Source organism: Taeniopygia guttata, chromosome 8 (assembly GCF_048771995.1).
Source record: "Taeniopygia guttata chromosome 8, bTaeGut7.mat, whole genome shotgun sequence".
Classification (NCBI taxonomy): Eukaryota; Metazoa; Chordata; class Aves; order Passeriformes; family Estrildidae; genus Taeniopygia; species Taeniopygia guttata.
The window spans coordinates 922241-939793 of NC_133033.1; the positions used below are offsets into that span (position 1 = coordinate 922241).

Below are 17553 nucleotides of genomic sequence, written 5' to 3' on the forward strand. Positions count from 1 at the left end.
CCCAAATTTGCTCCCCCAACTCACTTTTGTTTCCATCTCTCAGGCCTGGGGCAGTGAGGAGTCCTTGACTGCCTGGAGAGGAATTGCTGTGTCTGCCCCAAACGGGACAGCAGCAGCTCACACTGAATGTGCAGTTTGGAGTTGTGCACTGTGAAAAATGCATATTTTATGATTGGCTTTTTGCAAATGTTACAATGAATATTATATGTGTAATGTTAGAAAGTGATGCTGTATTAATTCTTTTAAGTAGTGTGTTAAATGTAGTTTTAGGTTAAAACATAATGTTAAAATAGAAACTCTGTGATAAATGAGAGAATCAAGAAACTCTTCACACAGAGATGTCAGCAAAGGGGGCCCATAAAGAGTTACTGCCTCCTTATCAGAAAAGACAAACATTCTTCCACCTTCTCTCCGTCTTTTTGGAACCACCAAGATTAAGGAGAAGAAGTCGACAAAAACCAGAAAAGTTTTTGCAAGGAATTTATGCATCATGTATGAGATATACGAATATGCAACAAGCTATTGCTTTTAAGGTTATTCCTTTGTTCACAAGGCATGCTTTTCCTGACTTAGCGTCCGAGAGCATCCGGACGTCCGTCATTCTTTGCTTTTTATTGTCTTGTAATTGTCGTAACTCTAAACTTTATTATTTTATTTGTATTATTATTTTTATAACCATTTTATTATTATTAAATTTTAAAAATTTTAAAAACCAAGCGATTGGCGTTTTTCACACGCACCTAAGAACTGAAAAACAGAAGAGTAGGAAAGCCCAAATGCTAAGGCAGCGGTGGGACGGTGTATTTTGTGAAGGTTTGCTGTGAAACGACGAGGGACGAGGCGGCCATGAGGGCCCCTCAGAACTCCCCTCAGGATTTCCCGCGCGCGGGGGCTGTGAGGGGGGGGGGGGGGCAACAGGAGCGCGCCCCGTGCGCGCACGCGCCGCTCCCCCCCCCGCCTCCCCCCTCTCCGCGCGCGTCCGGCGGCACGGCGCAGGCGCGGGGCCGCGCGCGCAGGCGCGGCGCGGTGCACTGTGGGATACTGCGGCCCGGGCAGGCTGGTGAGGCGGCGCGCGCGGGGCCGGGCCGGGTCAGGGGGAGAGAACCGGGACCGGGGGAAAGAACCGGGTCAGGGGGAGCGAACCGGGCCCGGGGGAGCGAACGGGACCGGGAGAGCGAGCCGGGCTGGGGGGAGAGATCCGGGCCCGGGAGAGCGAACCGGGCCGGGGGCGGCGAACGGGCCCGGGGGGAGCGAACCGGGCCAGGGGGAGAGATCCGGGCCAGGGGAAGAGATCCGGGCCCGGGAGAGCGATCCGGGCCCGGGAGAGCGATCCGGGCCAGGGGGGAGCGAACCGGGCCGGGTGAGGGAGAGCGAACCGGGCCGGAAGCAGCGAACCGGGTGAGGGGGGAGAGAACCAGGCCGTGGGCGGCGAAGCAGGTCAGGGGGAGAGAACCGGGCCGGGGGGAGAGATCCGGGCCCGGGAGAGCAAACCGAGCCGGGGGCGGCGAACGGGCCTGGGGGGAGAGATCCGGGCCCGGTCAGGGAGAGCGAACCGGGTCAGGGGGAGAAAACCGGGCCCGGGAGAGCGAACCGGGCCGGAAGCAGCGAACCGGGTCAGGGGGGAAAGAACCGGGCCGTGGGCGGCGAAGCAGGTCAGGGGGAGAGAACCGGGCCGGGGGGAGCTGAACCGGGCCGGGAGAGCGACCCGCAGCGCTCCGCCCGCGCCTCAGCCGCTCCCCGCCCCCGCCGTGTCTGCTGCAGCACCGGCGGAGCGATGGCCTCCAGCAGCGGCACCGACGTGATCCAGGTCACCAACGTCTCGCCCAGCGCCAGCTCGGAGCAGATGCGGACCCTCTTCGGCTTCCTGGGCAAGATCGAGGAGCTGCGCCTCTTCCCCCCCGAGTGAGTGCGGGCCCGGCCCGGCCTCGCCGCCCCCCCTCCGTCCCTCCCCCGCCGCCCGGCGCCGCCTCCCGCCCGCCCGGCCCCGCCGCGGATCCCGGCCCCGCTGCCGGGGATCGCCCCCGGGGGCTGCGGGGGCGGCTCGGGCTGCGCACCCCGAGTCCCGTGTGCCCTGCTCGGTCACGGAGCGCGGAGCGACACGTGCGGCTCCGGGGGAATCCACGTTTGTCTCCCGGAGTTGTTTGTTTGTCCGGGGTTGTGCCCGCTGAGCCTCTGCTGTCTGCGTCACCTCCAGCAAAACTTCTAGGTGTAGATAAATGCGTTTTCTTGCAAAGAGATTTTTGCTAGAAGAGCAGCTTACCCCCAATCTACAAAGAACACACTTCTAATATTTGTGTTCCTTGCAAACAAATCTGTGCTGGGCAGAGAGGAAACCGCTAACAAATCCACATTTTTCAGTTGCACATCTTGCAAGGAACTCTGTGCAAATTTAAACAAATAATGCACATTTCAAGTGTGTGTATAGCTGAAAAGAAAGTTTCTATCACAAATAGCCACAAACAAAACAAATAAGACAGTTTTTATGTTCTTCACTTGCAGTTAAGTTCTAATGAACGTAAATAGTGCTTTCAGAAACCTTTCTGATGCAATATAAAACCTGGGTGTTAGCAGTGCTGGTGGTTTCAGTTTGATTGATTTACAGAGCCTGGTGCCATTATATGTTGGTGTTTTGCATATTCATTATACAAATTAAAGGTTTTCTTTCTGCTATGTTGAAGATTAATCAAACAATCAATTATTTGTAATTACCCAAAATTATTTGGGTTTTTTATTTTAGGGGGAAAAAACTATAGCAGAGCATCTTTTTTTCCTCATTGAGCTTCCATCCCTGGTAGCACAAACCAAAGGCAGTTCCAGAGGGAGTTTCCTTGTTCCCACCTGGGATAACTGACATGGCAGGAGTTCACCTGGGGCAGGTGCAGTCCTTTCCTGGCCTGCTCTGTGTTTGGGCTCACTTTTCAGGGAGCTTGTTGGAGGTGATTTGTGTCTCTGAAACTTTGTAGCTTTTAAATACACGTTAAAAACTTAATGTATACACGTTAAAGATACACATTAACTAATCTGTTCAGGGATTGCTGCAGTGCCTTGGTGTCCTTTCCCTTGTGTGAGGAGCTCAGCCCCAGGGGCTTTTCCCTGCTCCTATGGCAATGTGCTCTGGGTCACTTCACCCCAGAGAAAGGGACATTTTCTAATAGTGCCACGTTCTTTTCTGCTCCTTCTCCCTCAAATTCCAGCTCCCGACTTTTCCCTTCCCATGGTGCCCATCCATTTTTGGAGGGGTATGGGATATAAATCCTAATCTGTGAATTCTCCCCATAATCTGGATTCCTTTCTGGATCCTCCTGGGATTCTCTCTTGCCTGTAGTTGGGATATAAATCCTAACCTGTGAATTCTCCCCATAATCTGGATTCCTTTCTGGATCCTCCTGGGATTCTCTCTTGCCTGTAGTATTTGGGAACCAATCCTATTTCCTTTGCTCCACCTCCTTGTTTGATCTGTGTCACTCTGACTCTGCTGTTGAACTTCTTTATTCTCCTGCTCTTCCAGATCATGTGTAACTTCCTGAGCTTCTCCCAATTCCTGGTTTTCTTTCTCTCCCCTCGTCCACCTCCTTTCCCCAGTTTATTTAATCCCCTGCTTCCCATTTATTGTACTCCTCAGCTGCATCTTTAATGCACAACCAACTTTGGGACTCCTTCCAATTCTCCTCCTCCTCCTCCTGTTTTTCCCTGACTCCATTGCCTGGCTCTCATCTTTATTATATTCCATAAAACTCCATCCAGACTGGAAAGTGGAGGGAGTGGATGTCTGAGTTTCCTGCATTGCAGCCCCAGGAAATCCTTGTGTGTCCCAGCATTCCAGTGGCTGAGGGACAATTCCTGAATGCTTCAGTCTTGGGTGAATTAGAATAACGATGGATGGTTTTTTTGGGAGCTGTTGAGAACATCCAGTTCTTGTTGAATTTCACCCAGCTTGGATTTGAGAGTGCGTGGAAATACCATTTTTAAAAGTGCAATACACAGATGTAAATTAAATGTCAAGCTGCAGAAGCATTGCCTAACACATTTTCAGTTGTTTTTTTTTAGGTTCATTATTTTGGGAGAAAGCTCAGCTACCCCAGAGCATTCCCAGTGGCACTCCTGGCTGTAAACAGGATTTGCTGAAGAGTCAATAGGATCTGCTCTGGTTCACATTCCTTTGTTATCACTGGCATTTTAAAAATGCCTCAAAATACTGGGCTGCATTTCTGTAATGAATTGTGTAATTTTTATACAGTTTAGTTTAGGACCTCCTTCAGCTCTGCCATCAACCATTGATTTACTTTCCTTTACAATTTTACTGTGATTTTGTTAAACACCTTCTATTAACGCTTCTTTGGGTTTGTTATTATTTTTTTTTTATTTCTTATTATTAATTATTACTTATGGGCTAAAAAAGGCACCATTTTGGCAAGCTGCTGTGGATTCCTGGGCACAAAAGAGCCAACAGATTCATTTTTTTCTCCCATTTATCACTGCAGTTATTTTCCAATTTATTCAGCCTGCAAGCTGTGGGAGCAAGTGGCTGTTTCTAATTTTAATGTTTCAGAAGCTGCAATGTGCTGGCTCCAATTTAGTTTTCCACACCAGGTGAAACGTAAGGTTATTGAAGTGTGGTCTGACAGACACTGGGGGCAGTTGTGTGCGGTGAGCCCAGTGGGGCTGAAGGTGAGGGAGCTTTTGGCATTTGCAGTGCCCAAAATAGACCCTGGATCTGTCTGCTCGTGTGGGAGCTGTTCCTGAATTGTGACAACCCCCAGCGCTGAAAGGCTTGATCAGCCTCAGCAGCCCAGATCAAACTGCTCTGGAGCTGGGATGCCTTTGAAGTCGGATGTTTTGGAGTTTGGATGGGAATGCAGGTAGGAAAAGCAGCTTTTGTCAGGATCAGTGATGTTTTCAGAGCTCCTCTGGCCTGGTATAGGAACAAGGGGTTTAGGATTTGCTGCTGCTTCCACTCCCTGCCTGGGCCTTCTGGAGGCAGCTTTTAACTCCTCTGTTCCACAGTTCTGTCTGCAGAAGAATTTTTTTTCTTCCTGTCTTTTGCTCTGTACATCCAATTACAGGAAAATCTGCCCCACTTTCAAGATGGGGGCTCTTAAAACCCATCCTGGACCTTGCCTGGTTTTTCAGTTTGGTTTGGTTTTAGCGAAGTTACATTTGCATTTCTACCATTCTTTCCTGTTATAGAAAGTGGGTATTTCTGGGTTGGTTTTTCTTCAAAGTGGCTCAAAACTTCTCAGATTTGGGTTTGTAGGTTGGCAGACACTTGTTCTGAGCTGGAGCAGGCACAGGCCTAGCTTGGAGGGAGACCTGTTTTAGTGTGCTCAGCTTTTCATTCCTGCCTGAGCTCCTTCAATTTCCTTGTGTTTGTTCATCCCTGCTGAAGACAGGCAGGAGCTCAGCACTGGGCATCATTCCTCAGGATGTGGGAGCATGGTGAGGTTTAGTCTAGAAGCTGGGATGGAATTGGGTTGATAAATAAAACAGAATCCTGGACCGATTTGGGTTGGGAGCGACCTTAGAGCTCATCCAGTGCCACCCCTGCCATGGACACCTTCCACTGTCCCAGACTGCTCCACCCTGCCCTTGGGCACTGCAGGGATCCAGGGGCAGCCACAGCTTCTCTGGGAATTCTATTCCAGGGCCCCAGCACCCTCCCAGCCAGGAATTCCTTCCCAATATCCCATCCATCCCTGCCCTGTCAGCTCAGAGCCTTCACCCTGCCCCTACATTCCCTTGTCCTGAGTCACAAGGATCCTTTAATCATCACCCTCCTCATTTCACAATTTACCTTAATCACTCATCTGGGCCTAAAGCAGCGAGTGTGAGACCACAGGGCTTAACTGAGACAGTTTAATTGGTCACTTTTTCTCTTTTTTTCAGCCAAGTTTTCCTCCCAGCCGGGGTGGAATTTGCATTCAGGTGGCCGCTCATGGGTTTATTGTGCATGGCAGAGCTCACGTGCAGCTCTGAGGATGGCAGAGCTCATGTGCAGCTCCGAGCGATGGCAGAGCTCACACGTGCAGCTCGCAGCGATAGCAGAGCTCACGTGCAGCTGGCAGTGAGGAGTCTGAGAGCTGCTGGTGGGATTTGGGGTTGCTGGGTGTGCTTGCCGCTGTCCCTGAGCGCTGCCTCTGTCTTTGCAGTGACTCCCCCTTGCCGGTGTCGTCGCGCGTGTGCTTTGTAAAGTTCCACGACCCCGACTCGGCCGTGGTGGCCCAGCACCTGACAAACACTGTGTTCGTTGACAGAGCCCTCATAGTCGTTCCCTATGCTGAAGGTTTGTAACTTGTTTGATGTTCTATGGGGCCACCTTTGGGTGGTGGTTGGTTCCTGTCTAGTGCACACAATTTAACAGTAGTCCTATGTCAAACACGTCAGAGATTGCCATTCTGAAACCCTTGGTATATTGCCTTTGGCCCCTGGATTTGGTCAGTTGGCTTCCATAGCGACACCAAATCTAAGTGGAAAGTTTTGTGTGTCTTGAAGTGTAGAATAAGAACGTTTTAGGCAGAATTCTATGCAAATTTTGCTCTGTGTCAGTCTCAATGAGACGTTTTCCCAAACAGATTGTAATGCAAACAGGTCAATGTTTTAAGGCAATTTTACCTTAATAATTGTTTGCCACTTTCACTCTCTTCATGAGAACGGTTTTTCCCTCCCTGAGAGTGCATGGGAGAGGAATTAACATTCCTTTGGGATATGCTGCCACTGCATTTATTTGGGAACATCCCCAAAAAAAAGGCCCTTGCTCTCCTTGTGGAGTCCAGTATACCAAGGGTTTAAATAATTACGGTTTAATTCAAAAGTGACAACTTCCAAGAGGTGCCACATGGGCACTGGTCCTAGTTTTTAATTCCAAGTTTTCTTGTTCATCCTTGATATATTTAATAGAATTTCACTAAATAATAAACTCTTCTCTCTGTTATTTGTGTGTGTGATTTTTGTAGTGGAGAAGGCAAATGCAAAGCCCTTCCAGATGACTGAAAAACAGTGGGTCCTCTGCAGCTACAGGGGATTCTAGCCATTAACTAAAGGCCAGCAAGCACTCAAGTCCCCAAGTGTTTTCCTGGTGTAACCACTTGTTAACTACATTTTCTCTTCTTCTTTTTATTTTTACATTTTAGGGTGTTACAGTAATTTGAAAGGCAATGAGCAGGGTTTTTGGAACTTACCTTAAAAGCAAAGTGCTGAGAAGACACCTCTTCTTACAGAAGTCTTATTAAACTCTTCTAGACTTGCTTTAGAAGTAACTGATTTCCATTGTACTTGTTCATTTCTTGATTTACTTCTGGGAAAGGTTGAATTGAATAAGATTAAGCCATACTACCGTGCTAAGTTTGGTACATGGCCTGGGGGTCACACCTGTAATCTGTCATGCTGGAGCTGTCTCTTGAGGCCTGGGGAGCTGTCTTGTTTTATCTTTGTATTCCTTAATCTTAAAAGATATGAAACTTAAAAGATGTCCAGCCTAATTCCTGGAGTGTAGGAATGTACAGTGTGGCCTCTGAGTGAGCCCTGCTGCTTCCTGAGGGCACAGAGCCCCTTCTGCAATGGAGTTACTGCTCCTGTTGCCACTGCTTGAGAACAGCAGAGCTGAGAGGCTCCTTGTCCCTGCGTGGCTGTTAAACACAGCACCAGTCCAGCGAGATTGTGCTGAAATATCCTCCAAGGCCCATGGCAATAATGCCAGTCTTTAACTCTTCCTACAAGGATAAACCCACTTTTCTCTTTGTCCACTGTGGATAAACCTGGCGCATAGAGAAACCTGCCCAGCAGCTGGGCTTCAGAAAATCCAATTATTAAAGTAGAATATTTTGCTGGGCCTGTTAAGGAGTCACTCCTGGGCTGTACCTTGTGTTGTCTAACCGTTCAGAATTTGATGGCCTTGGCACATCACAAGAGAGATGTTCAGCCAATAAAGTATTGCCCCTGGGTTGATTATCCCATACTTCTGTCCCTGTGCTGGAGTACAGTTTTCCCCCAAAATTCAGCTTGCCAGGGTCCCAATTCAACCAGGAGCAGCATTTCCCCAACCCACAGTGCCACTGCTGATGTGCTTAAAGCCAGGCCTGTGCTGAATGGGGCCCTCCTCTCTGATTTCTGCTGTGCTAATGAACCTGTGTGATTATTGCCTGTCACTAAAGCAAATGTTTATTATCTGTTTAGTGCAATAATTCCCCCCCTGTCCCAAGTTTTAGCTCACACAGACACTTTGGTGTTGGCTGTTGCTTTGTGTTATAGAACTATACACAAAGGCTACGGTAAGGTTTAGTATTTGTCATTTTCTCTGGGCTAATTCCTGGATTTGGAAGGAACTCTTAAGGTTAAAGATGGCTGGGGGGGGTGTTTAGGTTCTTCGGTTAATGTTTGTTTCTTTTGTCTGTTTCTTTTTCTTTCATTTCTACACATTCATGCAGTATTTCATGGTTCTAACAAAGCAGCAGTAAAAAAAGCTCTTGAAGCATGAAAATTAACTGGTGAGGGGCCTCATTGCTTTTTTTTAAATTGTAGTTTATTTAAATACTTTTAAAAGAAACAATTAGAGGATCAGATGCATGAATTTTTTTAATGGATGCAGATCTTCTGTGAGGTGTCTCGAGCTAAGTCTGAGGATTTGTATTTAGATGCCAGAAATGTTGTAGTTGCACTAATTTGAAATGTTTAGCTGTAATTAATAAATATCCTCTTGAGACATAATTTTGCATGCCAAATGACCCCATAATCTCTCTGTAGGTATGTTGATATATTTATGCATTCCTGCCCTTTGCCTCCATGACCTTTTTCCCCTGTCCCTCCATAACTTTGGGTATCTAAAGTGCTGCCAGCTCAGTGCCACGAGCCAGATATCAGTGCTGTGTATTGTACATTTGTGTAGATTATCGGCACTTCTCAGTATAGGTGGGAGGAACCATTACCTTTATTTAACAGTGGTTTTTCTTTTTTGTTGTTGTGTTTTACAGTTCTTTTCCCTGGTTCAGCCTGAACTATATACCAGGCCCTGCTGAAAATACCACCCAACAGTTTTCTTCTGCAGCTTATCCAGTTTCTCTTAAGTGCCCTGTACATATTGTATGTTTTATGATGAGATGCAGTTTCTTAATATGTATTACAGAAACACTACTGGTATTTGCAACTATATAGTAAAATTGTTTTATTGAACTCTCATTCTGGGGGCTTGGGCACATTAACAAATTAATCCATCTGTATAGGGCTTTTGCTGTTGGATAGAGTAAAACTCCCTCCACAACTGTTTGCTAGTAGGGCCCTGAGCACTCTGTGTGCAGAGCAGGCAGTGCAATAACCCCTGGGCTTAGCTGGCTGCAAGACTTTGGGCCACGAGTCCCCTGTGCCACGGCAGGTGGCAGCAGCATTGTTGGTGCTCTAAGCTGGCACATATTGGAACAAAAGCATTTTACTGCACAGGTAAGGAATGTGCCAGCATCCCTGTGTGTATCCCAGCCACAGACACACCCCCAGCCTTCCCGGAGAGCCGCAGGGACCGCATTCCATCTGACACGTCAGCAAAAGCCCTACCCAAAACACCCATCCCTTCTCTTTAAGTTTGCCAAAATTTGTATGGTAGGTGTAAAAGAAAACATAGTGAACTGTACCATATTATTAACCCCTAAATCCAACTTTTTTTGTCTTGTGTATCTTGATTTTTCTGTGTGCTTTGTAGTGAAGCAGCCGACACGAGTCGTTGTTCATAAAACAGCTTTTGAAAGTTGAGAGCACTCTCACCCCTGGAGAACCGACTGTGCTTGCTTACGTTTGGTTCATGACTTAAAAATCGAGTACAGGTGATGAAACCTTGGCAGTGTTAACAACAAAGTAGTGTGTATTGTGCTATTTTTTTTTTGCTCTAGAAACTTAACCTTTTGTAGAGAAAAAGGAACAGTCAAATTGTCACCCATTGAAGTTGCATTCTGACAAAAAAAGTTAATGCTAAATATTAATAGCCATCAAGCTTTGTATTTTAGCCAACATAAGTACTTTCAACAAACTCAGGTGGTGTATCAGGGAGACTTTGCTGGGTGTATTTGTGTATTTGGTGCCTCTGGGCTGGGATGCTCTCTAATGCCAGGCTGTTTCCCTGCAGGAGTCATTCCTGATGAGACTAAGGCTTTGTCTCTCTTGGCACCAGCTAATGCCGTGGCAGGGCTGCTGCCCGGGGGTGGCCTGCTGCCCACTCCCAACCCTCTCTCTCAGGTAGGCTGGGGATCCCCTGGGTGCTCATTCCTGCTCTTTCTTTCAGGACTGATGTGTTGATTCCAATTCCTAGAGTGGTGTATCAACCCTGGTGGATTGGGACAGCTCTGATGTGAATTGGGGCGCGACAGTGACAAGCTGTTAGATGGAAAATCCTTATTTCCCTATTTCCTGGTTTCTCAGGGCCCTGTTTGTGTCTCTCACCCGCTGTTCTTTACAGATGTGACAAGCAGTAGAGCTCTCACAGATTTTAAATTCCTCAAGGCTGAGGAGCTGCCACGCTGTGAGATTCCCTTCATTAATCCTCCAGCTGAGGGGAAAATTGGAGCCTGGTTGTGTGAACCCACAGGAATTCATGTGGAAGATGAACAGTGAGAATTGCACATGGTGGGAGAAGCTGGAGTCACAGCTCAGCTCCTAACAGGGCACAGAATCAAAGTGCAGGAGGCAAATTAATCATAATAAAGCCTCATTAATCCTGCACTTCTCAAACCCACCTCAGCTCCTGCTTAGCTGAAGGACTCCTGGCCACGGAGCTGCTCAGGAGGGAAGAGCCTAAATTTAACCTTTGAAACCCAGGGAAGGTGTTGGAAGGACCAAATCCAACCCAAAAGATTTCACTCACTTAAAAAACTCTGCCTATGAATCCTGGAAATGGTTGTTGAGCCACCTGAATTGCAGCCGTGTCTCTGGAGCCCAGGCTGCTCCCAGCCCCTCTGGTGGGATGTGTTCAGCACTCAATCATCTCATCTGAAATGGCCCAAAATGAGCTGCTTTAGGGAGCCTTCTGCTCTCACAGTAGCTTTTAAACCAAATTACAGACATTTGCAGGGATGCAATATTGTTAAATTCCCTTTCAACATAAACCAATGCCATCTCAACCCTAAAATGAATTAGAAATGGGGCAATAGCCTCAAAAACTTGGAATGAATTTCCATTTTAGCACTGAAACAGACCTTAATTCTCAACTATCCTTTTGATTTGCTGGCATGCTTTATTCCTTCACCTTTATTTCCCCTGCCCAGTGATGCCCTGACTGGTTTTTGTCACTGCCTGTGCCCTAACTGCTGTCTCTGCCACAGATTGGTGCTGTCCCTTTAGCTGCTCTAGGAGCTCCTGCTCTCGACCCTGCCCTTGCTGCTCTTGGGCTTCCTGGAGCAAACCTGAACTCCCAGGTACGTCCCCATTCCAAAATATCCTTTATTGCCCCCTCTTTCCTGCTCTAAGAGTGGTTTTCATTTGTATCACTTCACAGCCACTGCCTGGGAGCTCCAGGGATTGGTTTCTGCTTGGAATAAAAAATACCTGCTTGAATATCAAATAAAATGTTGGAAGGGGCCAAGGAATAATGTGGGAATAGCAAGGAAATATTTCAAATGTCTGTCGTTATCAGACCAGGAACCTGCCTTGTTCTTCAAGTAAAAAGTAGTTTGACTTTTTAATTTTGTAGGTGTCAAAAATGTGAGGGAACTTCATTAGGTTGTTGCAGCTGAACAAAAAAGGCTTTTAAGTACCATAATATTTAGTATATTTATATCAATAAAAATATATCTATATAGATAGAATATTTAAGAGGTAAGAACCAAATATGCTTTCACAGCAACAAGAAGCAGCAATCATTTAATGCATTGCTAGGGCCATCATTGAATTTTTTTAATGTGTTCCCATGTGGAAGAACAAGCAAATGATGGTGAAAATTAAATAACAAATGAAAAAAATAATTTTAAAGGCAAATTAGAAAAATGTAAATTTGGGGTGGTGGAAGATTTTTGTACATTAAACCATTAGATTGTAACCAACATTTCAAAAATGAAACTTGGGGTTCATTATTAAAAGTGAGTGAGGATTAAACATTTTCTTCTTAATACCCCATTGGTGCAGGAAGTGACTGATCATAATAATACCTGGATTATCCTAAGAGCTGAAAAATACATTTTTTCATGGAAGATTTAAATGTTTATGGGTTGGCATTGAGGCCTTCAGTGGACAGACAGCTCAGAGAGGGCTCTGTTCTCTGGCAGTGACAGAAATAACCTGTGACAATTAGTTACTAGTACATAATGGTGATACAACTCAGCCCAGCAGTTTATTTCTATCTGTTGGTGTTTTTGTCCATTTGTGGTTTTATCCCTGACCCTGCCCAGGCAGGGCTGGCTTTGGCTGCTGTGGGAAACAAATCCCCTGAGCCCCAGAGTGGGGTGTTCACACCCTCCCAGCAGCTGGGGGGTGTTCAGCTCTGGTTTTCCAGCTGGGAAAGCTTCCAGAGGACATTCCAAGAAAGGTTCTCTGGAGCTCTCACATCTCCCAGCCTGCTTCTAACTTTGTTTTTCCCTCACAGTCTCTTGCAGCAGATCAGCTCCTAAAACTGATGAGCACAGTGGATCCAAAGTAAGCACCAGTGTTGCCAAACCCTTGTACTGCACTGCTGGGGAATCCATGGGGATGTCTACGGGGATTCAGTGCCCAGTCCCTGTCCTGCTGGAGCTGATGCCAGCTTGGAAGGGCCTTGGAGCAGCCTGGGCTAGGGAAGGGTGGGATGAGATGGGCTTCATGTCCCTCCAAACCAAAACCATCCCAGGATTCCCTGACCCTGACAATGCAGGGCTGGATCCCTTGGGTTCCTGAGTCCTGAATTTTGGAATTTTGTGTTTTCCAGGTTGAACCATGTGGCTGCAGGTCTTGTGTCCCCCAGTCTGAAATCAGATACCTCCAGTAAAGAAATAGAAGAGGCCATGAAGAGAGTCCGAGAAGCACAGTCCTTAATTTCTGCTGCTATAGAGCCAGGTAATTCCAGCCTGGAATGAGCCACTCCAGCCAGCATGGGCTTGGACACAGCACCTGATCAGAACTGGTGGGGTTTGATTTAAAACCTGATGGTCTGCAGAGCCCTGCCTTAATGCCTGTGGTCTGTAGGGAATTCCTTTATTAGCTTTTTAATCATCCTGCAGTGGGTGTTCCATGTGTCCTGCAGAAATGGGCTGGAATTCATCCCTTGATTTTCCCAAAATTCACTGATTTGAAGGCTGTAAAACACTCAAGCTTCCCTGAGGGAAGTTCCTGCTGCTGTCTCATTCCAAGGGAACCTGGATTTCCTGGCCTCACCACTTGGCACCCTGCTGATGCTTCTCAGGGCTGCTTTCCTTTATTTTCATTCCTAGTCTGGGCAGATTTGTAAATAATTCTGTTTCTTGAAGCTTCTTTCAGCAGGTTTGGTTTTAGAACAAGCTCCAGCAGCTCTCTCACAAATGTCAGAGGCGCCAAATCTGAGAGGCAGAAACCTGAACACTGAAAATACAGAATATTCATCAGTTCTGCAGCCTCCTGAGATGATTTCTGGGAAAGAACAGAGCTGTTCTTGCTTTGCTTGAGGCTTTTTTGTGGGAAATTCAAAACAATCATTTGACAGGGTCTTCAGTCCCTCAGGAAATGGCAGATTCTGGGATTTTCACAGGATTTTCCAGTGCCCTGCAGCTATCAGCTTTTCACTGACTTTAGATTTTTTCCTGAATTTTGACTTCTCCAGTTTTGCATAAAGCTGTTTTTTTGTGTCACAAACTTGTCCCTGTCCTCTGTTCGTTCTTTTTGTCTTCTTGTGAAGAAAATTGTAAACGAGTCTTCATTTCAAAGGGCAAGGTCAAGTTGATTTATATCAATCACATGAAGCTCCAGGTCCTTTCCTTTAGAAAATAATTTTGAGTATTAAAAAAAAAATTGGTTTTTATTCTGCTTTTCCTTTTTCAGACAAAAAAGATGAAAAACGAAGACATTCGAGGTCGAGGTCGCGCTCGAGGAGGAGGAGGACACCTTCCTCATCCAGACACAGGTGACTGAGCAGCTCCTTAGAAACACCTCTCACAGCTGGAACAATTCCTGCAAAAATCATTCTTGGGGGGAGCCTTGGGTTTGATTTAGGGCTCCAAAGCTTTATTGACGTGTCAGTGTGCAGAGCTCCTGTGGATGGAGCTTTTGCTGGGTTTTGGGGGGTCCTTGCTTGAGCAGCTGGGCTGGGAGCAGTGCCAGGATTCCCTCCTGTGACTCCCTGTTGGTGTGTCCCTGGCAGACGCTCCAGGAGCAGATCAAGGAGAAGGTCCCATTCCAAATCCAGAAGCAGGAGGCGATCCAAAAGTCCCAGGAGAAGGAGATCTCATTCCAGAGAGAGGAGCAGGAGGTCACGGAGCACATCCAAAACCAGGTAATGGCTCCGGGGAGTCCAGTCCTGTCCCCTGTGCTGGCACTGCTGGGTCCCCCAGGGCTGTGTCAGCTCTGGGCCCTCAGTTTGGGGAGGACACGGAGGGCTGGAGCACCTGGGGGTGCCACCCCTGTCCCTCCCAGCTCTGCATCCCTTTCCCAGATTAGGAAGTGCTTTTTGAAAGTGACTTAACCTTAATCTCTCTTCTACTAAAAGGGATAAAAAGAAGGAAGAGAAAGAGAAGAAACGTTCTAAAACCCCCCCCAAAAGCTACAGCACAACCAGAAGATCCAGAAGCACAAGCAGGTACAGAAATGGGATTTTCCTTGCTCTCTGTGCCCAGCAGGATTTTGATACACTTCAATATTGAATAGAAAAAAATGTGATAGAGCAGCTGGTCTGTGGAAGGTGTCCCTGCCCATGGAAGGAGCTGGGCTTTGAGGTCCCTTCCAGCCCAAACTATGCCTGGATCCCATTGGAGCATAATTCCAATGAGGATGCATCTGGTATAGGCACCTCTGCCACCTGTGTCTGTAAGATACTTGCATTTTCCTGCAAGGTAAATTTGAGGTAAATTCTTTGGGTTTAGAACACTTTTTCTCCTTCTGTGTCAAAATTTGATGCTCCAGGGTCACTGCCAAGCTCTTCCTGATTTAGGGAATAAATCCAGGCAGAAGTGTTTCCTATTTTTAAAAAACTTCCAAATTCAACTTGCAGTTTTAACAACTCTTTAGTACCCTGTGAGCTGGGCTAGGGTTGGAGTTAGGGATGCATTTGTAGCTCTGAAAACATGATTTCCAAAGCTGCTGTGTCTCCCTGCAGAGAACGGCGGCGCCGGCGGAGCCGGAGCGGGACACGGTCCCCGAAAAAGCCCAGGTCTCCCAAACGGAAAATGTCCCGGTCCCCGTCGCCCAGAAGGTCAGGGGAGCACTTGGCTGGGAGGAACGGTGTCTGGGTGGGGAATTCCCGAATTGTGCCCTCTGGGGAGGCTCCCAGGGGATTCTCTGTGGGGGAATCTCTGCTGCTTTTGTGGAGCTGCTCTGGGCTGGGAGCTCCAAGGGTCGGGAGGGTTCCGTGGGTGGCAGGAGTAGGATGTGCCACAGTTCCCAGCCCCTTTGGCTCTGCACAGTAGGGATCAGCTTATTTTGGGTGGCCTGGGTGTTTTGTGACCCTGTTCCAGCATGGGGGACTCGAGGTGCTCCTCTGTAAAACACTGGAGCATCGCTGTTCTTGGTGTCCAGGGTTTGGACTCCCAATCCCTGTGGGGCCCTTCAGCTCAGGAGATTCCGTTGTTCTGTTTGCCACAGCTTTGCTCAGCCTTGGCTTTGTGGTGCTGTCCTTGAGCCAGAGCTCAGAAGTTGGGATTTTGGTTATCTCCTGAAAGCAGAGCCTGGTCCCTACTTGCACTCTGCCACTTTCCTTTGGGTTTGCTGTGGTAACACTCTGGACACAGTTCCAGCCATGGAATGGGGTGATGGTGATGGGCCTCATCCTCTTCCTGCTGATCCTCACAGGCATAAAAAGGAAAAGAAGAAGGATAAAGACAAGGAGAGGAGCAGAGACGAGAGGGAGCGGTCAACAAGCAAGAAAAAGAAGAGCAAAGACAAGGAGAAGGATCGGGACCGGAAATCCGAGAGCGACAAGGATGTGAAAGTATGTTCCAAAGAGCCCCGGAGCCGCTCCCAGCCCTGCCCCACAGCCCCCCCGCCCCGGCCCACAGGGAAGTGCTAACGTGTCCCTTTCCCTGGCAAAGCAGGTCACAAGGGACTACGACGAGGAGGAACAGGGCTACGACAGCGAGAAGGAGAAGAAGGAGGAGAAGAAGGTGGCGGATGCTCCCTCCCCCAAAGGGAAGGAGCCCGGAGCCGAGAAGGGCAGCGGGGACCCGGGCAGGGAATCCAAGGTGAACGGGGACGACCACCACGAGGAGGACATGGACATGAGCGACTGAGCCCGCCCACGGCCCCTCCAGTGTGATCCTTTATGCTGTACTTGTTAATCCTCAACCTAGATGTATCCAGCTCCGAGCTCTCCATGGTCTGTCCATCCCGATACTAACTCACACCCAAAGCTTGAGACAGGGATCCCCTGCTCCGGGGGCCCAGCTGGGGCCGGGCCAGGCCACAGGTCCCTCCCACAGCACGGCCTGGGCCACCCCTCTCCCTCCTCCCTGCCTGCTTCCCTCCCTCCGGAGTGTCCCGGGCTGAGCCAGCAGTGTGGCAGTGTCCCAGGAGTGTGAGGAGTGTGGCACAGGCCCCATCCTGTGGGAATGCCCCGGGAGCTTGGCACAGCCCCCCTGTCCTCTGGGAATGCCCCGGGAGTGTGACACAGCCCTCCTGTCCTGTGGGAATGCCCCGGGAGTGTGGCACGGCCCTCCTGTCCTCTGGGAATGCCCCGGGAGTGTGGCACAGCCCCCCTGTCCTGCAGCCAGCGAGGGGACACTCTGAAGTTGGCCTGGGATTGCACCAGCTCTTTGTGCTCTTGGCTTTAGCTCTGGTTTTAAGCCATGTGCTGGGCCTGGCTGGGTTTGGGCTCCCGTGGGGTTTTGGCTGGCTTTGCCCAGGGTTCTGTGCCCTGACCTTCCCCGTCCAGCTCCGCCCAGGGAGAGCTGGAATGACCCGACCTTGGCAAGGGGAATCCTGGCCGTGCCCAGGGAGGGAGGGCTGGGGCTCAGGAGCTCACCCGCTGCAGCAGGGAGTGCATTTTAAAATGACCTTGGTCTCTTTTTAAAGCAAGTCCATTGATAATGTACTTTTTACTCGATCTCAAGTTGTACAAACGGATAAATTTGTGTTCCTGTCCCGGCCGTTCCTTCCCTCCCGCACTCAGTGATCCCATGGTATTTGCAGAGTAGTTACCCAAAGCTGTTCCTTAGTTCCAGCAGCTCCAGAGCTTTTACTTTTGTGCAGGTAAAGAGACAAAAGTAGCTGACAGTCTGTGCCATGTCGATGTACAGTTTCAGAAAATGTTTTACAAAACTTTGATAATAAAACCCTGAAACTTCAGCTCCTCTTCCTAGAAAACTGCTGGGTTTTATTTCCACCTCTGGCTGCACCAAAATTTACCTCATTCCTTACAGGGGACTTTTCCATCTCCCTGTTACAGTGAAGTAGGAATTATTTTACTTTTGGGGGATAAATGGGTTAATACGG

At 48.4% G+C, this 17553-nt stretch overlaps 1 protein-coding gene across 4 annotated transcripts; it reads left to right on the forward strand.

The window, feature by feature from the left end:
* The first annotated feature begins 983 nt into the window (after positions 1–983).
* SRSF11 (serine and arginine rich splicing factor 11) lies at positions 984–17406 on the forward strand. 4 transcript variants are annotated; one of them, XM_072932996.1, is made up of 13 exons: positions 984–1060; positions 1762–1902; positions 6147–6280; positions 10103–10212; positions 11295–11387; positions 12551–12600; positions 12869–12996; positions 13954–14035; positions 14273–14404; positions 14618–14707; positions 15224–15319; positions 15916–16054; positions 16155–17406. In XM_072932996.1, exons 2-13 carry the CDS (start codon positions 1775–1777, stop codon positions 16350–16352), a joined length of 1380 nt encoding a protein of 459 aa, XP_072789097.1. In that variant the 5' UTR covers positions 984–1060; positions 1762–1774; the 3' UTR covers positions 16353–17406. The 4 variants fall into 4 exon arrangements, with proteins under 4 accessions (XP_072789097.1, XP_030135361.1, XP_072789098.1 ...); XM_030279501.4 differs by having other exon boundaries at positions 16158–17406; XM_072932997.1 differs by lacking the exons at positions 984–1060; positions 1762–1902; positions 6147–6280 and adding an exon at positions 6287–9803.
* Positions 17407–17553: the final 147 nt, after the last annotated feature.

Bases quoted from the DNA above. Each gene is read 5' to 3' on its own strand.
- SRSF11 (XM_072932996.1), top strand. From the start codon at position 1,775: ATGGCCTCCAGCAGCGGCACCGACGTGATCCAGGTCACCAACGTCTCG. The intron at 12,997-13,953 runs GTAATTCCAGCC...TTCCTTTTTCAG, and splicing joins TTCTGCTGCTATAGAGCCAG to ACAAAAAAGATGAAAAACGA. The intron at 14,708-15,223 runs GTACAGAAATGG...GTCTCCCTGCAG, and splicing joins AGATCCAGAAGCACAAGCAG to AGAACGGCGGCGCCGGCGGA.